This window comes from Homarus americanus, unplaced genomic scaffold (genome assembly GCF_018991925.1).
Source record: "Homarus americanus isolate GMGI-L3 unplaced genomic scaffold, GMGI_Hamer_2.0 scaffold48354, whole genome shotgun sequence".
In the NCBI taxonomy this organism is placed as follows: domain Eukaryota; kingdom Metazoa; phylum Arthropoda; class Malacostraca; order Decapoda; family Nephropidae; genus Homarus; species Homarus americanus.
The window spans coordinates 2,085,120-2,111,942 of NW_024723833.1; the positions used below are offsets into that span (position 1 = coordinate 2,085,120).

The 26,823-nt window shown below is 42.5% G+C and overlaps 1 protein-coding gene across 1 annotated transcript; it reads right to left on the reverse strand.

The window, feature by feature from the left end:
• Positions 1 to 4,007: 4,007 nt before the first annotated feature.
• Positions 4,008 to 26,823, reverse strand: LOC121863732 (the record flags this gene model as incomplete). The annotated part of the gene is given in 7 exon segments (XM_042362483.1): positions 4,008 to 4,543; positions 5,077 to 5,186; positions 7,097 to 7,734; positions 8,651 to 8,826; positions 23,946 to 24,069; positions 25,488 to 25,574; positions 26,689 to 26,823. Coding segments are annotated over 7 exon segments (1,329 nt in total), but the record flags the coding sequence as incomplete, so codon positions are not given.

Genomic DNA, 26,823 nt, shown 5'->3' on the forward strand with positions numbered 1-26,823 from the left:
TAATTGTTACTAGTCAAGCCTTCCTAATTGGCCATTTGAAAATCCAAGATGGCGGCCATTTTTCAAGATGGCCGCCATATTAACCTTCAAAAGTTGATTTTTCTTATAGAAATTAATGTAGTTGGTCAATCTGAGTGATCTCGGTGTCGATATGTATGTTTTCAAGCATGCTCAGATGATTTTTTTATAGTTTTAAGTCCATTGTCACATTTTTATCCACATAAAATAACACTTTTAGTAAAAAATATAACAGAAATGAACTCACTAAAAAAAAAGTACTCACTATTAGCACTGGTTCCTGTGAGTTCTCCTGACAGTACATCTTTGGGCATTTACTGCTGTTCACATAAGCAGCTGCAAAGTGCTGTGCAGGAAAGTCCAGAGCGAAAGCATTTGCATCTCTGGTTGCAGTCCTTCTTACAGGAACATTTGGTCAACTCTTGACAGCATGTCGCAATCGGGGGAAGAGTCGTCCAAGGTATCTGCCATGCCTCTCCCTTCTGCATCCATCCCCAGTTGACAGGACTGCTGGTTTCTGGATTGGAGATTGTTGCCTGGTCCCAGATGATACCAGCCTGGTAGGCAGCCCGCTTTGCATGTTCCTTGAGGGCTGCCTGGGAATGGAGTCATATGGTCTCTGCTTGCGGGAAAAGAGATTTAGTCTTGCCTCATCTACACCAGTGGCCGCACTAGATCTGTCGTACATGAGGACAACAAATTTTTCCAGCTTCTGCAGGTCAACATCAGCAACTGTTGTTGGACATTGCAGAGTTCTTTCCTTTCCCACGGAAGCCAGACACAACGTCACAGCCAGTGAAAGCATGGAAGTATAGGATCACACTAGCTTTCTTATGCCCTATCGCAGAAACTACATCATTAGATTTGTTTTGCCAGGGCATACAGTGGCTGGTCAGCAGCTATAAATGGGATCTGACCTGGGTTTAGAAAAGTCACTGTGTCACGGACCTTTTCCATGACATGCTTGATGGTTGCCACAGAGTGTGCTTGATCTCGAAACAGGGGAAGCAGAGACGTAATGCTCACTTCAAATGGCTGACTCCTCTTCTGTGCTGCATGATGAGCTGCCCACGTGATGCAGACTTCATCAGCCACATCCTCAGTGAGCAAGACCTCTTCCAGCCAAGCATACTCTTCCTGCAGGTGTAACTGGATTGACTCAGGTGCTGGCAATGACTGAGGTGCTACCAAGGGAGGATTGGGATTCTTCATAATATAAGCTGGTCGGACATTGGTGAATGCCTCTGGAAGCTCAGGAACTTTCTTGACCATCGTATCTGCATTCCGTCTGAGTGGCTCACGCTCCTCACCAGCCTGCTCAGGGCTTGGACTTTGGAAGATGGACACACTGGTCCCATGGAAGGACGTTTTGGCCGTAGTCACAGTGGGGTTGTGGTCAATGTTGTCCACTGTTGAAGTCGTGAACAACTGCTTCCTCAAGGTTGGTGGACACACCACTTCCATGTACTGGCATACAACCGCTTCTCCTAGCTGGGCTGATAATTGTAGAACTCTGTCATATGAAATGCTGACCCCATTATCATGCAGCATGTCGATGAGCTGCCTCTTTCTTGTCTCAGCAAACACAGACATGCCGATGTAGATAGCAAAATGTGTCTCATGGTCCTTGGAGTGTCTGTGGATTTGTGTTCCTACCTTGTAGCTGGCAAAGCAGTTGTACTGTAAGAGCTGTGACATAACAAGGTCAGACTTCGATGCGCCATGCTGGAGTTGGGATTTGATATCTGTACCATGTTCGATCATGCATACAAATTGAAGCAGTGATGGTGGAACTGCCTGTTCAATGCAGCCTCATGAAATGTACTGCTGAAGTGTGACTTGTGCTGAAGCATGTCCTGTCGTATCATCCCAGCAGCCTTGGCCAGATGGATCGCGTCACCGTATTTGCTTGCTTGTGCCAGGATTGAGCCAACATCCTTCTCAAAGGCCAGTAGGATATCTCTTCATTGGTGATGAGCTTGCAGCTGGGGGATGTGAAAAAGCAGCTGGTCCTTCAGTCGAGTAGCATGAACATTGGGCGATCCAACACCCAGCTGCTCAAGTCTTTGTCTGTAGAGTGTGACCAGGTCAGCAAGTCTGAAAATGGGTGGTTCAGTACCTTCACTAGAAGCTTTCATCTGAGTGATGTAAGTGACCAGTTCAGAGAAAGCAGTTGGGTATGCGTCCTTGTTCGGATGAAGCTCTTGTGCTTCTTCTTGCTCATGAGCATTTCGGTGTGTTCTTTCTCGGTTGTACAGGTCTGCCAGGCAGCGAGGGTGATACTTCAGTTCTTGTGCCACAACATCTCCTGCACTTAGTTTGGCACGGAGTTTTCCATCGCTAAGTGTCTTCGCACAATCATTCAATCTTGGATTAAGTTTCATTGTCATTGCATGTCTTATGTCATCTCCCGAAGCTTCTTCCTCACATAGAAAGCATTCTGTTGCTTTGGGGTCTGACCTTTCGTGGTATCTTGCCACTGCTGCTCTCCTCTGTAGCAACTGCAGAGGTCCGCCTTTTCTGAGCTCTATTTAACTTTGTGTTGTTGAACAGAAGTCTGCAACTCTCATGATACTGTGCCTTGTTTCTCCTCAAGGTCTCCTCTATCCCATCATCTTCAACAAGTCTCGCAGGGTCAAGCTTGATTGGCAGTGCATTGAATGAATGAAATAGAGGAATATTCCTTGCCAAGCTCTTGTAACCGCCATCTCCTTTTTTGGCAGGATTTGCATGTGGAGACTTAAGATCTTCCTTCTTATCCTGTTGACAAAGACAACACTTTGCCCAGTCAGTGAGGAATGATTTGTTGGTAGATTTTGTGTCCATAACTATTTTTGATCTTCAGGGCCGAGGGTTTAACCTTTTACCGCCCTGATGAGCACTTTCTTGTATGGGATACAACTAGGTTCATGCCTTTTGCCCTACACCTAGTCCGATCGTTCATCCAGTGTCATTAGTCCCGTGCGATCTGTACACCATCCAGATAACTAAACCCCGTTATCCTTGGCTCGGCTCTCCCGCGCTGGCACATCCTGTCAATTCAGGTGCGGCTGCTTAACTGATTTGGGGTTGGTTAAGAAGCATTTGGGACACTAAGCTGTTGCAGTTTGACATGCTTTTTCTTAGCTGACACTGAACCCCATGCTGGGTTGCACAGCAGTGATGTCACCAGTGTGCCCTGGTAGTGCCCGACAATCACCCCCTCACATGCAGAGACCCTCTCATTTGTCTCACAAAATCGTATAGATACTTATGGGAGTGAGTTACCTAATTGTAACATCATATTACTCATCACCGAATAACATTTCCAAGAGTGACTTTGGTTCGTATAAATTTAAGAAAAAAACAACACACATAACTAGCCTGTAACTTAAACCTAACTAAACCATAAGTAATCACACAGGCTGGCGTCTCAAGAAAGTCTGGAGACATCATTATTACTCGTCCAGCAGGGTGGTCGACCCTCCCAACTCTCTCATTTTTAGAGTTGCACATTACATGTAGTATTCTCCTATCATTGATGAATCTAATAATGTTTGAAAATTGCCCAAGAACTTTTGGAGTAGTTTCCAATTTTGTATAAAATGTTTTAAGTTATAAGCGTTTGAAAATTTACAAGTTCATGGCTCCTGGTCCCCTCTAGCTTTTGCAGGATACTGTTTGATAGAATGCAAGGGTGTCAAAAGGTGCCACATATCTCTTTGTCGCCAGGTTTAGACTCTATGCAGCTTCTTGAACTGAAGAGATAGCCGAGGAAACTGCGTTAGAGCCCTAAAGAGCAGGGAAACTTAAAAGAGATACTGCAGCTCAGAATGTTTGCCCAGTACTAATATAATCTCCTCTGAGTCTGAGGAAACAGTAGCTAGATGCAGCTTATCTTAGTTTCGATCAAAAATACGATATATAACAATAAAACAAATAAATTTGCTTGCTCTGATTATGAAAAAAAAACGAGAATTACCCAACACCTAGCGAAAAGGCAAGGGTGGGGGTGGGGGGTACTTAACCTTTCCCAGCGGAACGTTACCCTGAGCTGAATAAAATCGTCTGACGGTAGCCAGAATAAAATAGCAAGTGCGTGAAACGCGGCAAAATGGTTAATGATATTTTTAGGGTATAAAATATTATCGTACATTGTTTATACTTGGCAGTAATGTATCGAAAGTTGCCAGATTTCTGAGGATTTTTTCTTCAGAAAATCCGATTTTTCTTCATCTTACGAACGTTCGCAACCCTCCCCTTGTACTGTTACACTCTACACTGTCTACAGCTTTATTTTATCCTCTTCGCCAGTTGACTGTCAGTTCTCTGGGAAACACTGTTGGTCAGTACTGGTGCAAAGGTTAAGCAGTCAGTGAGAATCAGCACTATTGTCGCAGTACTGCTGGCGTTCAAAGAATGTTGAAGTAAATGAAAATAATCAGGAAAATTCCGATCAGTTTGTGGGACATCTTCAAATGCTGTTCTTATACCGGGATGCCACCTTTAGCTGTTGTCTGTTGTGTCAACTCCTTCTCGGCGGCCACTGTAATAAAGACGACATACATTTTATAACAACGTGAGTGTTTTACATCACTCAAAATAAAAGCAAATAACAAAGAATATAAAATAATTTAAGATAAATATGAATAAGCTGTATCAGGGGAAATAAGCTGGGGAGGGCAAATCTTCAGGTGATCTTCTCTGTCTAAAATATACCCCTGACCTACACGACATCACCTGCTTAAGAGCGCTAAAGTTCCCCCTCTTGAGGTGAACACAGGAGGCGTCAACCTATACCTCTCACGTTTCTTGCTGAAGTTATTGACAGCGATACTAGTTTATTCGTGAAAGAAAACATGTTAAGTGAACCTTTTGATTGGCATATAAGAGAAGGGAATAAATGATAAACAGACAGACAGACATTGAGAGAACATACTTAGATCACAAAAAAGACAGTGGCACACGAATACACTAAATCAAAACTCTGGTAATACTCGTAAAACCAACTAAGACTATGAAGGGGCAATCGATTATAACACACTGACACTCTCTATGGGAAGAGGTGGTACAGCATACCTGGGGGGCAGGCGAGGGCATGGAGAAGGTGGTCCAGGTGGCCAGGCAGGCGGTACACACGCCCAGGAGTCACGTGGTTGAGCAGCGCCTCCTCCGGGGTCTCCTTAAACCTGAGAAAGTAACACCGTGTTATGTTATTTTAATAAGAACATAAGAAAATAAGGAGTCTGCAATAGGCCGGTTGGCCTGTGCATGGCAGCTCCTGTCGAGAGTTACTACCACTCCCTATCATCCATGAATCTATCTAGCCTCCTTTTGAAACTTTCCAGCGTTCCAGCACTTACTACAACGTTGCTAAGCTTGTTCCACTCGTCCACCACCCTGTTTGTGAACCAGTTTCTTCCTATCTCCCTCCTAAACCTAAACTTATCCAACTTGAATCCGTTGCTCCGAGTCCTATCCTGCTCGGATATTATAAGAACTTTATTTATATCCCCTTTATTGATTCCTTTCACCCACTTAAATACTTCTATCATATCTCCCCGCACTCTTCGTCTTTCTAGGGAATGCAAGTTTAGTTTCTTTAACCTATCCTGATATGGAAGGTTTCTAAGTCCCGGAATCATTTTTGTCATTCTTCGCTGCACCGACTCTAGTGAATATATATCCATTCTATAATAAGGGCACCAGAACTGAACCGCATAATCGAGGTGCAGCCTGACTAGCACAAGATATAGTTGCAATAAGACCTCTGCACTCTTGTTACTTACACTTCTAGATATAAAACCCAATACTCTGTTTGCCTTATTTCGAACATTAACGCACTGTTTTCTGGGCCGTAGGTCCGGGCTTACAAGTACCCCGAGGTCTCGTTCACAAGTCGACTTCTCTAGGTTGATGTTGTTAAGGCTGTATACATTATCAGTATTTGCTCTTCCAATATTAAGTACGCTGCACTTGCTGGCGTTGAATTTCATTTGACATTTTTCAGACCACCCCTGCAGTTTATTTAGATCCTCCTGTAATGCATTTGCATCCTGCCCTGAATTAATCTGCCGCCCTATTTTGGTGTCATCCGCAAACTTGCTTAAGTCACTGCTGATCCCAGTATCTAGATCGTTTATGTAGATTATGAATAAGAGTGGGCCTAGTACTGACCCCTGGAGAAGCCCACTGGTTACATGGCCCCACTCAGATTTAACACCATCTACCCTGACCCTCTGCGTTCTATCGGTGAGCCATAATTTTATCCAATTTAAAACTTCCCCTCAATACCATGAGCCATAATTTTTCTCAGAAGCCTCTGATGCGGTACTCTGTCAAATGCTTTGCTAAAGTCTAAGTAAATAACATCGTAATTTTCGTCATTATCTCCTACCTCGAAGACTTTCCTAAAAAACGTTAGCAGATTTGTTAGACAAGATTTTCCCTTTGTAAACCCATGTTGAGAGTCGTAGATTAATTTGCTTTTCTCTAGATGCGATCGGATGCTATCTGCTATAATTGATTCAAGACACAATAGGGCAAATGTTAAAGAGACATTTATAATGTTGGCACCACCAACACGAGAATGGACATCAGGAAACAGTTCCAGACCCTTGGAACGGTCTATGAGCCCAACTTGTGGAATCACGAACAGTACTGGGCTTCAAAATAGCCCTTGACAAATTTATGTAAAACAATGGCGGGATCCTACACAGACCACTGGCCTTCTTCCCTTGGCATGATCACCTCTAGTGGGTGACTGTGAGCTAAATAAGGTAAATAATTAAGGATCTATAATGTTAGGCGAGATTTATCAAAGAATTATGTTAAATTAGGAGGTTGTTTATTGTAAGGCATGTTATAATATGTGTGTGTGTGTGTGTGTGTGTGTGTGTGTGTGTGTGTGTGTGGCTCTATGGGCATACATTTCATGGATAAAGTCTACAGACACACCGCTGTAACTGGATGAATTATCAATATTTTTGTTTATGTATTGAGTGGTAACGTGTACTGTATATGAACAACAAGATACGACCGTAAGAATAATGACACGATGCCTCAAACTGAGAACACATGAAAACACTCAGTAACTCACTGTATCTGATATAGACGTTTGTAGTCTTGGGAGAAGAAAGAGGACTCGAGTTTGTGAAGGAAGTCAACCAAGAGGAAGTGGAAGGCCCCCTCTTCACCAGTCACTGCCTGTGTGTTGTCTTGTGTACCGCCATTTTCTTTGCCGTCTGAGAAATTATTGGTGTTGTTGCATCCTAGACTTGTGTTCTCCCTGTTTGTTGTGTTTTCTTGTCCTTCAACTGTTTCCTCCTCACTGTCTATGTCTGAAACTTCCTTGGGCTTCACTTCAGCGTGAATGGTCGGAGAATTGTTTTCTAGACCATAAACATTTTTCTCGGTCGTGTTCTGGACAAAGGTGTGGTTGAAGATCATATCTCCGGTCTTATCATCACGAGTGGGATTCATCAAGGTTGTCTTCTGAGATGGTGTGATTTCTGTTTGTATCTTGCGATTCTTAGTTTCTGGTGTGAATTGAGGTTTCTTGCCATGGAGATTCTGGCCAGCAGACATCGAGAGGGAGGTGTGCTGAAGCTGTAGTCTTCTAGCTTCCTTAGAGGCCACTAGGAGTGTGACAGTTGCCGGATGGAGGAGCTTCCTCATCAGCCACATTGTGCCGTCCGATAACTTATCCAGGTCCATTGGGTCATACAGGTCTAGGATCTGTGGAGGCCAGCAATGTTGTCACTCTCCCACACAAGATAGTATAAATGACGTACTTGGGGGAACTTTGCAAGTCATCCCATAAGCCTTCACATACTATTTTTTAACAACTACCGAATCATGGAAGAGGCTTATCATGATAGAAACACTTTGTAAATCACCAGACGGCCGAAATAAAAAAAAATCAGTCATTATTACGAATAAATTCCAGTGATTTAAGACCTACCACTGGAGACTGGGTACTGTACACTTGGTTCCGCTCCCACATTTACCACTTAGTGTTGACAATGCTCTCTCTCCCTGAGGTGTGAACCCTGAACTCTGTAGTGTGAAACTGAAGTATATTCACTTGTGAGCGGGGGGTGGGGGGGGGGGGGTAGAGGGGAGGGGTGTTTGGGGGGCGGGGTACTAGGGATGAGGACAGAAAGTGTATATCAGTTGAGAGAGATTACAAGGCATAAGAACACTTTGACAGTACAGACGGGGTTTACTCAGCAGTGTAATCGTCTAGCGCTAGCCAGATGAAAATACTAAAGTTACAATAGTATGAGAGTAATGAATATTATTCTGTGTAAGGTGTTCCTTTGTAAAAGGAGGCATTTATGAGCAAATATAATATGGATATGTTTGAATTAACATCTTGTAGAAGCAGTGTTGTTTTGTTTAACTTCTTGACTACAAGATGGAACTTCCCCGGCTGAATAATATCGTCTGGCGGTAGCCAGACTAAATTAGATAAGAAGACATCGTAGTAAAGGGATTAATTAGCAATCAAAATTGATTTTTGTCACAGCCAGTTTGTATTACAATAAATATTTGGTGCCCACTTCCTGATATTTTGATTGCTAATTAATCCCTTTACTACGATGTCTTCTTATCTAATGGCAGGTGCGGGAGATCCTAACACACCATTCACCTGATGGGGGGTTTTCTGCTGCAGGAGGCTGATGAAGGCGGCCACCTGGTGCTTCACGTCCTGAGCGTATACTATCAGCACGTTCCGTTTTGTTGGTGCATTTTGTTGCTGCTGAACTATGCCCTTCAGCCAACTGTCATCCCTGTTTCCACCAGTGTTCACGACCATTGCTCCTCCTGGTAGAAATAACATCATGTAATTTATTATTATATCAGTGTTACGCCCACACGCTCCTTTGAAGATTGGTGGTAATTTTCAGTATGTTCGTCGCCTCTGTGTGCTTTGGTATTTCGCCTTACTTTATGGAAGAAGTATTGTCGCGACGTGGAGACTCTTAAGAGGACAGAACACATTGAGTTTCATAATAATCATGAAAATGTAACGACAGTAACTACAGTAGCGGATTTAGATAGTGAAATTAACAAGACAGAATGATTAGAAATAGATGAATAGTTGGATACACAAACGAGAATAAAATTATTACAGTACTAGCAGAATCGCCGCCCTCCGGGAGGCTCATCCTCTGGGCAACGGTAGGACGCTCCCCTCCGGGAGGCTCCACATTGTATCTCTGTTCAGTCCCCAAAACTTCTTCTTCCATCAATAGTTTATTAACGGTGTATGTAAGTTCCACCATGTTTTTCACGACAACGGTACAGCAAAGTATGTTTTTTTAGCATTAAAATGTTATTATTTTATTGTCTAATCATCACTACATATAACACCACCCATCATCACTACATATAACAACATCCATCATCACTACATATAACACCATCCATCATCACTACATATAACACCATCCATCATCACAATATATAACACCATCCATCATCACTACATATAACACCATCCATCATCACTACATATAACACCATCCATCATCACTACATATAACACCATCCATCATCACTACATATAACATCATCCATCATCACTACATATAACACCATCCATCATCACTACATATAACACCATCCATCATCACTACATATAACACCATCATCATCACTACATATAACACCATCCATCATCACTACATATAACATCATCCATCATCACTACATTTAACACATCCATCATCACTACATATAACACCATCCATCATCACTACATTTAACATCATCCATCACTACATATAACACCATCCATCATCACTACATATAACACCATCCATCATCACTACATATAACACCATCCATCACCACCTCCATCATCACTACATATAACACCATCCATCATCACTACATAACACCATCCATCATCACTCATCACTATATATAACATCATCCATCATCACTACATATAACACCATCCATCATCACTACATATAACACCATCCATCATCACTACATATAACACCATCCATCATCACTACATATAACACATCCATCATCACTACATATAACACCATCCATCATCACTACATATAACACCATCCATCATCACTACATAACACCATCCATCATCACCATAACACCATCCATCATCACTACAGATCTGTAAAGTAGTTTGAATTCTCGCGTGACACAAACACGCACCTACAGTGATTGCCATATATATATATATATATATATATATATATATATATATATATATATATATATATATATATATATATATATATATATATATATATATATATATATACATATATATATATATATATATATATATATATATATATATATATATATATATATATATATACAGAGACTTACAGGTTTATGTTACAGCTGTATCTAACTATAACTGAGGTTTATAGTTACAGCTGTATCTTTTAACTATAACTGGGGTTTATGTTACAGCTGTATCTCTTAACTATAACTGGGGTTTATGTTGCAGCTGTACTTCTTAACTATAACTGGGGTTTATGTTACAGCTGTATCTCTTAACTATAACTGGGGTTTATGTTGCAGCTGTACTTCTTAACTATAACTGGGGTTTATGTTACAGCTGTATCTCTTAACTATAACTGGGGTTTATGTTGCAGCTGTACTTCTTAACTATAACTGGGGTTTATGTTACAGCTGTATCTCTTAACTATAACTGGGGTTTATGTTACAGCTGTATCTCTTAACTATAACTGGGGTTTACGTTGCAGCTGTACTTCTTAACTATAACTGGGGTTTATGTTACAGCTGTATCTCTTAACTATAACTGGAGTTTATGTTACAGCTGTATCTCTTAACTATAACTGAGAAGCAGCCAGTTGACTGCACCACTCGCTCCGCTGTGGGAACATAATCACAAGAGAACAGACGGATCTCAGCAGCGACAAACCACAGTTCGTTGTCACACTCAGTCCCTCCCTAGTATTGAAAACTTTCAGCATGTCAGTAACTATCTAATACAGTAAATAAAAATAATTTCAAGAGACATTGTTACTTTTCCAAATATCTTCGAGTCGTCTGCAAACTTGACAATGTGGCTCGATATGTTTCCATCTATGTAGTTTATGTAGATCACAAACAAGGTGGGTCCAAGGATAGAGCCTTGTGGTACTCCACTGAGAATTATTTTCGATTCAGAAAGTAATCCATTGATTCCAAAACACATCTGCCAGTGAAGCCTTTGTTCTCAAAGAGTGCAGATTGGTAGCTATGGAGCTCATACCGGAACCTTCCGTCAGATTATCATTAAGGTTACATGCTGTAACTAACCTCTGGAGCAGGAATTGAGGGTCCAAGTTCTATGTAATCTGTTACTTATGTTTTTTACCTTACATAATTTGATTTTAATCTTTGAAGCCTCTATTTTAATTCGGCGACATATGACGTAAGCTGTTGCCTCGCCAGGGATGTAATTATCACAATCAATCAATCTATGTTGATCACCTCCTCTTTGACCTTTATTACATTGATGATACTAAGGGAAACTCTTTCATATTTTTCCTTGCATGAATATTTGGCGACATTCTTCCCCTTCATGTTTTGCAGGATGTTTCTGCCAACCTTTTTAGAACAATCTGTATTGCCAGTAACATCTACTGCCATTGTACACCAGTTAAGTGAGAAGATAGCAAAGTGCTTGATTCTCACGGAAAGGATTCCTTGAAATCAGAAAGTCAAGAAGCTCTTGTGTGTCCGTCATCTCTTTCTCCAGTGTTGAAGCAGACATATCTTTGTGTTGCTCGCTTGTCTGATAGCTGACAGACGTCAACTCCTGCATTGCTAGGTTGACCTCTGAAGTGTCACTGCTGGACAACATACACACTAGACGTTGAGCTTCAGACATTCCTAGTCAACTTGTCAGCCCACCTGATGTCTTTAAGCTCCTCATCAACACCTGCTTTATTATGAGATCCGAAATAACCCCGCCCAGTATCTCTCAGATCGCTTAGCGACATGGAAACCATTTTGAAAATATTGGTATTCTCGTGGGAGTTGTTCTTCGAGTTGATTCATTTTTTGCAAGTACAAGTGTAGTGTCGTGCAGCAGCGACATTTCCTGCAGCACATTCAGGTGCTTTGTCTGTTCCCAGTGCGTTCCGCTTTGATGACACCTTGTAGAATGGACACCATATCTAGATACTGCAGCCGAAGATTGGATGTAGTGTAGTGAGGGTTTAAAAAAAAAAACCACATGTATAAATTTCCACTTTAATGGAAATAGCTTTTTTATGAGCCTCGGTGTATTCAGAACAGTTCTATATGGTGTACAGTATGATTTTTTGTGTGCTAATACTGTATATCTTTATTAGTATTCTGATTGTAATAATAAAGATGGTCAAAATTATGTAATGACACGTCGCGGTGGCCAACTGGCCATCTTGGATTTGTGTAAATTAGGCGGTGTTCCACCACTAATATTTTACTACAGTATATTTTTTGTTTGTTATTCTAGAGATTTTTCCGAGACATTTGGCGTTGGAATCATTTTTCTTGCAATTTGTGGTGGGCTGTGTGGAAGGGGAAAATGGTGAGTCTCCCTCTTGTGTCCAACCCTCACACCGAGGGTAGGTAGGGAGGGGAGCCGCGTATGAAGGAGGAGTAACTCACTACATAACATGACAGCATTTATGATACGGTCTTTTTACCGTCAGGTTCATACTCAATGTTCACTTGGTTACTAATCACTCCACACATCTCTAGACAAAATTCCAACTTAAACAAAGAAGGACTCTAAGGAATGCCACAGACTCATGGCGTCACGTCTCCTAGGCTCTTGTTATTGGCCCAGGCCTAAGGCACTCACGCTGTCATTGGTCAACCCTCCCAGGCACTCATGGCTTTAGCGGGAACACTGTCATCTCGGATGATATGGCAGGTAACAATTACACTAAAAACATGGCACTGTTACAATACTTCCCCTGGTCGCTTAGCGATATGAAAATTTGAGATGTTTACAAAATATTTCAAAAATTTTCATTTCTAATCGTAGCTAGGAATATCTTAACTTAATTAGCATAATAATCAAATTGACAATACAAAACATCTGTTTCTCAATATTTTCAAATCAAACTGTTCTTCGCTAAATATCACTTAACTCACAAAAAGGTATGTAAGTAGATCTGAACTAATGACACAGGTTGACACACATGCAAAGAAAATAAATTCTAGTAAATGTCAAAATAATATTAAAATGCTCTCAATCTTAAGGTAATAACACTAGAAATTGCTGAAAACAAACGTAATAAAAATTTCAAATTTGAGTCACACAAAATCAACTGACAGAAGGCAAAATCATGAGAGCTAAAATTAGGAATAAATTCAATTTTAAAAAGAAAAGTCAGTAATGAAATCATTGTAGGATAGAAATTCTGACTAATGGTAAATAATAAAAAAAAATCAAGATCAATTAGGCATCAAATAATTTTTTAAGAAATCATAATAAATTCAATCAAATGAAAAAAATGCTTAATTAATAGTCATGCACAAGACAAACATATATAATACAAGATGGACTTATTATCTAATTTAATTTATCTCATTTTGGTTCCAATTATTCAAAATTTTGGCAAATTCAACTTGATCAATTTCAACATGAATTTTCAGCATTATTATAAACGTCTTAACATGCTCATATATGAACACAAATTTAAAAATCACTTTAAAAATCTCAACATATTCATTTTCAAAGTCAATTTGCAGGACTTCTCAGAACATAGATTTTCTTCACGTCTCATCTTAATTCACTTAAAACTCTGGCTTTCATTTTCTTAGCCGAGTTCATATATACTACACTTTACATCTTCTGGTATATCATGGTTCTTATCACACACACACACACACACACACACACACACACACACATATGAAAACTTCCTCCACCTCTCATTGTCTTGTCAGCTTTCTCGACTACATATACCGCCATCTGGAAAAACGAAAAACGTCTGTGGCTGTCGCCTTCATTGACTTCTCCAAAGCATTTGACCTAGTCGACCACAATTTAATCCTCAACAAAGCTATTGACCTCGGGTTTCGAAGAAGTCTTATACCGTGGCTTACAGACTTCCTTAGTGACCGACGCCAAGCCGTACGCTTCCGAGGGGCTATCTCCACTTTTCAGTCACTCATCTGTGGCGTCCCCCAAGGCACCAAGATGGGACCGCTCTGCTTCCTTATGCTTATCAATGATGCCCTAAGAGAAACCCCTGCTGGCTGGATATATGTCGACGACTCCACCATTGGGATCAGTGTCAACAACTCTGCTCCCGACTATACCGCCCTCCAGGATTTATCAATTAGTCTCCAAAATTGGGCCACCAACAACCACGTCACCATCAACCATACCAAGACCATGGTTATGCACATCGACCTCTGCTCCGACGTTGTCCCACCCTCTTCCATTACTTTAGGCCCCAACACACTCCAGGTTGTAGACTCCACTAAGCTCCCGGCATCACCATAGACAACAAACTAAATTGAAAAACAAACGTTAGTGAAGTTGTCAAGTCCTCCAGTTTCCTTCTCCACCTCCTCCGCCGACTCAAGTCCCTCGGAGTTCCTGCGCCCGAGTTCCTCAGTGTTTACTCAACATTCATACTTCCCAAGCTCACCTATGTTTCCCCTACCTGGTCTTCCTCCCTAAATGCCACATAACGTAAACACCTAGAAAAAGTGCAAAAGAGGGCATGCAAGATTATTCTCTTCCCCTCGTACCCCACATATCAAGAAGCGCTCAACACACTGACCCATCTGCAAATTTGGTGAGAAGCTTCTGCACCATCCTCGACACCGGCTCCTACTACCATTCGAGATCCCTCGTCCGTGAATTGTTGTTCGACACCACAACCGCATCCAGCCCATACGTGCACGTACTGTTCACTATAAGAACACCCCAGTCCCAACCATTGTAAAAATTATCAATAACTTGTAATCAACCAGTGTATTCACTACCAGTCAATCCTACCGTTTTGCACTGTCACTATGTTGAAATGCCCTGTAGTATGACCTTCTCCCCACCTAGTCATTATATATCATATTTGGATCACTTATGTTACTTGTATATTATTTGTAAATCAAGAGACCCATTCCCCAATTATGCAACTGTATATTTTCAGCCTTCCGGCTGCCACGCTCTGTCAATAAACCGTTAATTATTCATATTATTCATATTCATATTCATATTCATATTATTACTATTATTATTATTATTATTATTATTATTATTATTATTATTATTATTTTTATTTTTATTATTACACACACACACACACACACACACACACACACACACACACAGGCAGAGATACAGAGTTAACGTTTGCAGACGGCAGGTCGCCCACCAACACTTGCTTACTGTTCACTAACTTTCTACTTGTATCGACTACCAGTGAACAAAATTAATGTTTTCTGGAGACGTGGAGTTTCTTGACAACATTATCCACCACGTACTAGCTGCCCCTAGAGATACTTCTTTTGACAATATCGAGGCGGTATGCCTCTCTGGTACCTGAGTTTAGCGGCATAACCTCTTTATCACTGACGACGGGCTTACTGGGCGGTTTACTGTCAGAACTCATAATGAGAACGTGAGCTTTTCCTGTAGTGGGGAGACTAGCTAGTTATCTTTCTATACAACATCTGAACAACTCCACAAATAGATATCTTCCTCTCCATCTCCAATTAGGACACAGGGCATCTGTCATATCCACAGTGACCACACTCCCTCACTCCATTAGATTCGGCATGATAATCCTATACTGGCAGGTACGTACGTACCTATGGGGCGGAACCATAATAGAGCTGCTAACGGGACAGGGTGTTACGACCCCGGGAGTCGTTACCCACTCTGTACAAGTCTCGAAGCAGAAACCACGAACAACCCTGGTTTACCTCTATTCGAAACATCCCTGTCGCCACTCCCAAAGGTTGGTGGGAAGCCGGCAGGGTGGTGTGAGCCCGTTGGCCACAAGCTACTCCCCGCCTAGGTTGGCTGCTCCTCTGAGACTTGGCTGTGATCTTCGGTGTGGTGCCCCCTGTGTGTGTCCTCAGTGTGACAGACTGCTGAGACTCCATTCCCCTAGAGCAAAAGAAGCCTGAGTATTGATAAGGAGAATAGATTTTCTCAACCTCCTCTACCGTGTGTATTGTTTCTCCCTATAAGCACGTTTCAGCCGGTTCCTCCCTCAAACACATAAGTTGAACAAGTTGGTATTGGTTGTGTTATTGGTTATTCTATTGGTAGTGATCTTGGTATAGGTATTTGTATATATAGTTTATAAGTGATGTGTACTAATTTCATCTTGTTTATAGTAACGTAAAGTGTGATTTTATTTCTTTTGTATTACTTTGTAAGTTTTAATCTTTATCAGTAAATTGTTTAATTTTGGTTCTCTTTTTATAGACCTTCTTGGTGACAGCCCAGAAATAGGATATTTCCTTAAGACCTTATGGTCATAACATGCAGTGGCACTTGCAATACCTAACAATACTGAGACCGAATCTGAATTGTTACGAATCCCAAGTTCTCCCTTACACGGTCAGGCATATTTTTTCATCCATCTATACTTGAGGACAGGGCGAGTCATGACTCTGGTGACATCAACTTCTCACTTCTCTCCCCGTCCTCTACTTGTTTCTAACAGCTGACAAGTGGTTTGGACATTACAAGCGCTCACTGTAGCCAACATGTTGATTTCAAACCAACACAATTAAATGTCAGCCCCTTCCTACCCAACCAATAAGGGCAAGGCCCTTGGGTCCAAGAGAGGCATCAAGTCGACTCTGTCGCCCTTAGATATTTACTTCTTTCCCGATGATTGTGGTACCAGCAATCTACCAGATGGTGTCGTTGGGCTGGCGGCCTGACTAAAGCAATGATCACAGGATCCCAGCTGGGGACATCTCTGCATTCGGCATACCCAAGTTGACGAAAAGGCATACTGGCAGCGACACTACGTCACGTCATTCTCTCCGTCAGGGTTTCACTGCGTCTCGCATTACAGGAATCAGCTTGCAGGGGTGCATCGTTGTCGCCATCATGGACATGCTTGCTGCCTATTAACCGCCATGGTAGTCTGGCCTCCCTCTATGGCAGGGGTTCTTAACCTGGGGTCCATGGACCCAAGGGGTCCATGGATGGGCTTCAGGGGGTCCGTGAAGGTCAGATAAAAATTTAACATTTATCTTCAATCCAAACAACAACAACCGTCACATCGAAATTAACTTTTGAGCAGAATTAAAGTTTTGTTTTGTTTAATTTGCACAAGATGATTGTATTTCATTTTTGTATGGAGTGGCCATTAATTTTTGCATAAACAAGTGTGAAACATAATTCTTTGTTAAGATTGTTTACTTTATTCATACTTTGTGTATGTCATACACTGTATGAGGCAATGAATTTTCAATAAAATAAAGTATATTCATTACATGCAAAGTTGTGTTTATGTGCTTATGTGCATTTTTCTAGAGAGGGGGTCCATAGCTTTCACCAGATTCCCAAAGGGGTCCGTGACTCAAAAAAGGTTAAGAACCACTGCTCTAGTGTGTGAATGATAGAGGTATGTACTCAAGTGGGGAAGTCAAGTGACATAGACTTCACACCCATTAGCGGTATTTTGCTAGACCTGCAAATACTGGGTTTACGTCTGACTGAATATGAGATCAAGTGTGAGACATCGCGGGGTCATTAGGTCGGAGGCGGTGTACACACCCTTCAGATTTCAGTCACCCATAATCCTCAGGTATCTCGGGTAAATCCCAAACTCGACCATATGTTGAGACTATGTGACATCCAGTAAGGGGGGTCTAATTCTTCCTTAATCTGAAAGTCTAAAAGTGAATATAATTTTCTTTAACATTATCAACACCTATAAATGCCGTCATGATATTATGCAACACAGTGCCTCTCTCGTTAATCCGAAAGTAACCTATGCAGGATGGCGAGAGAGAGCTATAGATGGTTATGTCATGGAACAGGTGTCATTAACTTTCAAATACATGCTAGAGGTGTAATAGCAGTGGACAGGTCACTAGGGAAGGTCTTTACAGAATTACCTCTCTCTATGTCAATTACACTAAGCTGTAATAACTAAATGCAAAAAGAAAAACAAAGGCAGGGCAGGGTGAGAAGGTAAGGGTTGGCGGCAGGGGAAGGGCATGTGGGCAGGGGAGGCTGGACGGCCAGCGAATTGAATTTTAATTTTGTCGCTTACAGCGGCTAATTTATTGTGCACGCCATACTCATCCTGTGAGCGGTAACGCAAAAGGATTACAGAGTATGGTTTACAAAGGGTCAGAATAATTAGCCCCCGTTGTCAGGATATTATGGCATTGAATGTTAAACAGTATTTCAAATAAATTCATTGTTTAGTTCTATACATAAAGGGTAACTAATTAGGAACTGTGAGTACAGCAGAGTGAGGCAATATGTCTGGCCCTACACTTTGTTATTCACATTACATGAGAAGTATTCAAGCACATTGTGTGTTTGGTTCTATACATGGGAACTGATATAGCTAATGACTGCAAAAAAGTAGATACAATCTTAATATGTCGGCTATCTTGCCATTAGAGATGAAGTGTTGTGCCATTTCACACACAGTGTGCTTGGACCTGTCCCTAAAAGGTTCTATCTTCACACAGTCGAGGACGTAGTGTTCAAGTGTGTAGCTATATGTCTGGCCACACAATTTACATTTAGTCTTGTTTACATCTGCTTGAGGAACATATTGCCAGAGGTACTTATAACCTAACCTTGATCTAGCGGTTACAACATCTTGTAATCTAGTGATCTTGTTACTTGCTCCATATACATGTTTCACTTGATACATCTCATCATGGTAAACTATGGATCGACTAGTGCCTGTTTGCACTTGTCTGCTTTTGTTTCAAATTCATCAATCAGTTCTTTCCTAATTACAGTTCTAAGGGTTCTTTTTGACAGACCCAGATTGTATTCAACAGTGTCTTTGTTAGACGCGAGTTTGGCGAGGGCATCAACTCTGTCATGTTCTTTGAGGCCTATGTGAGAGGGGATCCACGACAGTTTGATCTTGACACCCCGGTCAACAAGGTGCGCATATTTGTGTCTGGCTTCAGAGACAAGTGCGTGACAACTTGAGTTGAGGGTGTTAAGGGCAAGTAGTGAGGATAGAGAGTCAGTGATGATGAGACTGTCAATGAGCCCCAGACTGCCAGCGTGGTCTCTTTAATAACCCCAGGTCTGAAAACTGTCCATAACCATGTACTTCTTCCAATATTTTCGGAGGAGGAACTCGCGGGACTAATGAAGGAACCTGAGGAACCTGTGTATAAAAATCCTACTGGATTAAGGGCTGTGAGGCGCATTATCAAGAACTCCAGGGGGTGATGAATTTGAAACGGTTAACTTATTGGTCAGGTTGATCTATGAAGCCAACGCACGACTCTCTATACTAAGTTCAAGGTGGAACGAGTAACACGAACGCTTAGGTTCATTTCATGGAACATCCGGAGTGTTAACCGCAGAATTAATGACCTACAATGGTTTGTTGAAGTTTTTAACATTGATGTAATTGGGTTACAAGAACCTTACACGTCCAGCACCCAGAAGAATGTTGCACCCAAGATAGCTGGGTTTACAGCATACAATAGTGGGGCAGGAAGTGGCCTGCTCACTTATGTAAAGAATGATCTGGTCTGTAAATGGATCAAAACTCACAATGAAGAAAGTATTCACTATCAACAATTTACAGTAAAGACAGCAAACAGTCAATTTTCCATGTATAACATCTATGTTCGGTGTAATGAGCTGCGAGCGGGCGTGTTACCAAAGCCATCAAGTAACAATGCTATGCTGTGTATGGGTGACTTTAACTCTCGTCACACTGTCCTCGGTGATGTCCAGTGTAACTCTAATGGGAGGGTGTTCATGAATTACATCAATAATCATAATATCACTGTGTACGACACAGACAGAGTGACACATCTGATGGGGGACAGACTTGATTACTGTATGTGATTGGGTATAACCTAGTAGACAGTAATGTCAAGGCTAAGGTCATCTCAGACCACCTAGTCAGTGATCATTATGCAATACTTACTGAATACACTGTTACTGATGTCAAGTGTGAACCCCATCCTAAGCTCAGAATTAACATCCCAGATAATCTTAAACTGCACTTCAAGGCCTACATCCATAGATGGTATGCTGGATATACACCTGGGTCAGTGGATGAATTTTGCTGTGATCTTGTAAATGTCATTACCACATATTATACCACCTGGGTTAAGTCAAGGAGGAAGGGGGGCAGCACTAAACCACCTCTGTGGACACATGACCCCATCCTCACCAAAGAAGGAGAGAAGGTAGAACAGCTTGCCAACACTTATGAGCAAAATAAAACTAGTGATAACCTCTTGCATTCCTCAAAGCTAACAGAGCATTTCGTGAACCCAAAGGTCAGGTGAGAAACACCTATTGGGAACAATTCTTACAGGGGATTAATAGAACAACCACTCTAGCAGAAATGTGGAAGAAAATTAGAGCCATTACCAAGTCACTTCATCACAGCCCTGCAGAATATGCTGACATGCTATTAGGCCAATGGTCTAGTGTGTCACAAATCACTTCCCTGCCTCCTGACATACAGCAATATCTTAACACCACACACATTAATAGGGGTTTCAATATTGAAATAGCCTGTTCCTCACCAGACCTTACCGACCACTTTCCTATAACGCACCACGAACTAACAACAGCACTAATAAAAGGTGAATCATCCTCCGCTGGTGAGGATGGCATAACCTATAACACCCTGAGATTGTTAAATGAGGTCCCTAACCATCCACTGCTTGACCTGTATCAAATGTGCCTCACACAGGGTATTCTGCCTAAGACATGGACTCATGGAAACATAGTACCAATCCCTAAAGCTACAGTAACTCCAAACTTCAGGCCAATTTCACTCACATCCTGTATGTGTAAAGTCCTTGAAAGAGTTGTTCTAAACCGTCTCATGTTTCAAGTCAAAGACAAACTGGCTCCTAATCTGTATGGGTTCATGCCCCAGCATAGCACACAGATATGCTTTGCAGAATATCTCGTTCACTCAAAAGATAAGACACAAACAGCCTTCCTAGACCTTAAATCAGCCTTTGATGTAGCTAATAGAGACATTATACTTGAGCAACTAGCTAATTTTGGCATCCAAGGTAACCTCCTGACATGGATAAAGGGTTATCTGTCCAACAGGTATGTCAGTGTTCTGTTTAGGGGAGTTAAAAGTGCCAGAATGAGATCATTTGAGCTTGGCACGCCTCAGGGAGGAGTGTTAAGTCCTATGTTCTTTAATATACTGATGCACTAGCTTATTGCTGACATTCCAGTTCAGCCAAATGAGGCTGTAATATGCTATGCTGATGATATCTGCGTCATGACACAGACCAAGCTCAGGCTCCAAGTCTTGCTGGATGTATTTGCTCGGAGGACTGTAGTGAGCAGTACTCTTCCCGGGGCGAAACCCAAAGAGGTCGGGGTGCAGGTAGGCTTCAGTTTTCCAGTGGAGGCTGTCATTCGTTCCATCATCTTTGAGAAGCAGATGCGGAAGATTGGACGATATTCGTCATGTCTGCCTGGTTTAGGGACTGGGATGGTGGTGGTAGTCTTTCATGCATAGGGCAGCTGACCAATATCGCAAGAGTGGTTAAATAGACAGAGGAGGGAATCACTAGGGGTGGCAACAAGGGCATTTAACATATCATATGTGACAAGGTCATTACCAGGAGCGGTGAACCGGCTGCGTTTAATAGCATTTAGTTGATCACACCGTGTGAAATGTACGTCGGTGTCTGCAGGTAGGTCTTGGCACTCGAAGATCCACTCTCGGTGTTGAGGTTGCAGAGCGACGACAGCGAGGTCATGTAACAGCTGGTGATAGCGCCTCGACGGAGGCAGTCTCATGCCACGTCTGGGAGAGTGCCTCGGCACGGGCAACAGGTGCAAAATCAAACCACTGCTTCTTCAACCTTGAACTGTGACCTCTAGTAGGGCGGGTGTCCGACAGCTCCAGGTATGAGCACTTGACTGAGTAGTGACCTCTGAGATGTTTCTAAGCTTCAATTAGGTCACCCCTTGCCCGTCTATAGTATAAGCTAGGCAGTTGCAAGCACTCTAATCTTTCAGGGTAGCTGAGGTGCCGCAGTGCAGGCAGTCTCTAGCATATCTCGGGGACCAGACAGGTTGACAGTACTCCAGACAGGGAAGCACCTCGCTCTTGAAGATCGTCTAGATAAGAACATAAGAATGGAGGAAACTGCAGCGGGCCTATTGGCTCATAGTAGGCAGTCCAGTTTACACCCAACCCCTATCGCTCATATATCCATCCAACCTATGTTTGAAGCTATCCAGCAATTGGAGTTAATGATAATGTTTGGTAACTTGTTCCACTCATCCACTACTCCATTTCTAAACAAATGTTTACCTATTTCGCGCCTGAATCTAAATTTGTCTAATTTTAAAACCATTGTTACGAGTTCGCTCCTGGTTGGATAGCTTGAGTACCTTTGTTATATCACATTTGTTTAGCCCTGACTTCCATTTATACACCTCGATCATATCGCCCCTCACTCTACGTCTCTCGAAGGAGTGCAAATTAAGATAATTTAACCTGTCTCTGTAACCAAGGTTCGTAATGTCCGGGATTCCTCTTGTCATTCTCCTCTGAATTCTTTCGAGGGATTATTGATTCAACTTCTCGCAATGGCTCGAGAACTTCAGTTCGTTGTCAACATGCGCACCCAGGTCCTCTTCACATTCGGTCTTTATTAATGCAGTTTCTTCGTCCTGTTGACACATGTGATACTCCTCCTTACTGTTGGTGAGACCCAGGGGCAGTCTCTTACACTTCGTGACATTGAATCTTGGTAGCCATTTCTTCGCCCACTCTTAAAGTTGACAGAGATCTTTCTGCAGCTCTTCACAGTCTGTCTGGTTGTTAATTTCCCCGAATAACTTGGCATCGTCCGCAAACATTTGTATGGAGGAGTATATAGCTTGTGGTATGTCATGTATGAATCAAACAAACAACAACGGGCCTAATACAGCGCCCTGTGGTACCCCGCTTGTCACGGGTACACGTGACGATTCCGTGTCATTAATCACCACACACTGCTTGCGGTTATGAAGAGTCTCCGATCCACGCTAGGACACTTCCCCGAATCTCGTACCCTTGCAATTTAATTTTCAGCCTATCATGGGGTACGCTGTCGAAAGCCTTGGCAAAATCTTGGTATATATTGTCAATATTACCTCGCTGTTAAAGAATTTGAGTCCAAAGATCCAGTACCTTGAGCAATTGTGTTAAGCAGGAGCGTCCCGGCATAAAACAGTGTTGGCAGTCCTTTATAAGGTTGTTTCGTAGTAGATGTTCCATCATGGGATCTCTTATAATGCTCTCAAGCACTTTACACACTATGCTGGTCAGGCTCACTGGTCTATAATTATTCGTGGAGTGACGATCACCCTTGTTGAATATAGGACTCATACACCGTTTTCCAGTCACTGGAGACCTTTTGCTCATCCAGGCGTCTGCAGAACAGGATCCACAGGGGCTCAGGAAGCTCGTTGCACAGCTCTCTTAGCACCCTGTGATGCATCCTGTCAGGGACTCTTATGCACGTTTAGCTTTGACGACATATTTAAAATGTAAAGTTCTTACGGAGGAAAAATACAACTGTGTTAGCTTTGTGTCCTAGTGATTATGAGATACATAAATATAGTATTAACTTGCTCTATTTGTGAAACATATCGTAGTTAATAGTAAGGAAAATAATTACTGCTAAATATTCAACAAAAGGTTTGGCGACCCAATCAAGGTTTAACAAAGGGTTCGGACAAACCAGTTCATGTACTCAGCACAAGGACTTACGTTCATCATGCCCACGTTTCCAGGTCTTGATCAAATGAACGGCAGCCACCATGATCATCAGTGTGGCGAGCACAGTAACCAGCGCCACCACCCACTCTGGCAGCACCATCTCTTCTATACGTTCCTGCAACACAATGGCAGATAGGTTCCTGCAACACAATGGCAGATAGGTTCCTGCAACACAATGCCAGATAGGTTTCTGCAACATAATGACAGATAGGTTCCTGCAACACAATGACAGAGAGGTTCCTGCAACACAATGCCAGATAGGTTCCTGCAACATAATGACAGATAGGTTCCTGCAACACAATGACAGATAGGTTCCTGCAACACAATGACAGAGAGGTTCCTGCAACACAATGACAGAGAGGTTCCTGCAACACAATGCCAGATAGGTTCCTGCAACACTATAACGGAGAGGTTCCTGCAACACAATGACACATAGTTCCTGCAACACAATGACAGATAGGTTCCTGCAACACAATGACAGAGAGGTTCCTGCAACACAATGACACATAGGTTCCTGCAACACAATGACAGAGAGGTTCCTGCAACACAATGACAGATAGGTTTGTAGTGGACGTCTCCCCTACAAACTAACTGCGTAGCAGCCCACCACCTGCTATCACATTCCAATGTGCCGCCTTCCCTAGCAACCAACCAGATGTTACCGTATCTTAGCAACGAAACTATTCACCGGCGACTTCTCGGGTTTTCCCACCATGACTCATAGCGGCTGCTGCGGGGTATATAAGCTCTGTCTCTCCCTTGAGATTCAGTCTGACCAATCTTCTTGAACAAGCAACACCTCCTCCTCTGCCGCTGCCTGGCGACCCTCGCCTCTCCTCCGCCTGCCTGGCGGTCCTCGCTCCCTCCAGCGAGCATGTCCTTCTCTGAGCTTCCTCACCAACCAATTCTCATTCTGCCCATTTTCCTGAACAAGCAACATCTCCTCCAGCAAGCTCCACGCTGTTAACATTTCATTCAACCAGGAGGCCAGCAACAGGCAACACCTTCTCTAACGAAGCTCCTGCACATCTACCTCCTTCAACAAGCTACTCACCGCACGTCTCTACCAAGCAGCCCCTCACCACACAGCATCTCCAGCACCAGACTGTCTATCATATAACTTATATATTATACAAGAAAACCACATTAGAGTTTCCTTCCATCCTGAGTGCTAGACGACATTAATATCTCGATATACCTACAGGTTCCTGCAACACAATGACAGATAGGTTCCTGCAACACAATGACAGATAGGTTCCTGCAACACAATGACAGATAGGTTCCTGCAACACAATGACAGAAAGGTTCCTGCAACACAGTATCGTCACTCACCATTATCGTCGGTCACTGTAGCGTTATTCACCATTCTAACGTCAGTCACTGTAGCGTCACTCACCATTCTAACTTCAGTCACTGTATTCACCATTCTAACGTCAGTCACTGTAGCGTCACTCACCATTCTAACTTCAGTCACTGTAGCGTCACTCACCATTCTAACGTCAGTCACTGTAGCGTCACTCAACGTAGACTTACCTCTTGCTTGGGAGGTGCAGTATATACCAGGCTCTCGGTGTGATGTCCAAAATCGTAATTTTGCAAGCAAGAGCCCAGAGCGAATACCTGTAGGAGTCAAATTATTGTACGTGAGTGTTGGAGACCTAGGAGACCTTCAGGAGAGTCTAGGGTGATTATCTGTGAGTGTGGGAGACCTAGGAGACTTTCAGGAGAGTCTAGGGTGTTTATCTGTGAGTGTGGAAGACCTGGGAGACCTTCAGGAGAGTCTAGGGTGTTTATCTGTGAGTGTGGGAGACCTAGGAGACCTTCAGTAGAGTCTAGGGTGTTTATCTGTGAGTGTGGGAGACCTGGGAGACCTTCAGGGGAGTCTAGGGTGTTTATCTGTGAGTGTGGGAGACCTGGGAGACCTTCAGGAGAGTCTAGGGTGTTTATCTGTGAGTGTGGGAGACCTGGGAGACCTTCAGGGGAGTCTAGGGTGTTTATCTGTGAGTGTGGGAGACCTAGGAGACCATCAGTAGACTCTAGGGTGTTTATCTGTGAGTGTAGGAGACCTGGGAGACCTTCAGTAGACTCTAGGGTGTTTATCTGTGAGTGTGGGAGACCTGGGAGACCTTCAGTAGACTCTAGGGTGTTTATCTGTGAGTGTGGGAGACCTGGGAGACCTTCAGTAGAGTCTAGGGTGTTTATCTGTGAGTGTGGGAGACCTGGGAGACCTTCAGTAGACTCTAGGGTGTTTATCTGTGAGTGTGGGAGACCTGGGAGACCTTCAGTAGACTCTAGGGTGTTTATCTGTGAGTGTGGGAGACCTGGGAGACCTTCAGTAGACTCTAGGGTGTTTATCTGTGAGTGTGGGAGACCTGGGAGACCTTCAGGGGAGTCTAGGGTGTTTATCTGTGAGTGTGGGAGTGTGTTCTGCTTCACACACTGTGACCTGCAGTGACAGGAAAATTCCTCGGGCAATGGTAACATTAGGGAAAGTATCACCTAAATTTTGGTCTTTTATGGACTTAAGCGTTGATATTAGTGAACCCATCTCTATTTTAGCTGTATCATGAAGTCATAAAAATTGTCAAATTTATCAACAGAATCAAAATCAAAATCTTTATATTTTGATGTGAGATCACGATTATAGTTTGTTTTAGTCGGAGAAACATCTATAAATTATAATATCACCTGCTAGTTTTCTATAGGCTTGATCAGTGAGCGAGGCAGTACTCACCAAGGATTCGTATTCACACGCCGTGTCAAGTTGGGACCAATTGGCAGTGAAGGTCACACGACGGTCGGTGAGGTCCCCATACAATGAAAAATTTTTCTTCGACTTACACGACTTGTTTTGGTGGTTGTAGGTCTC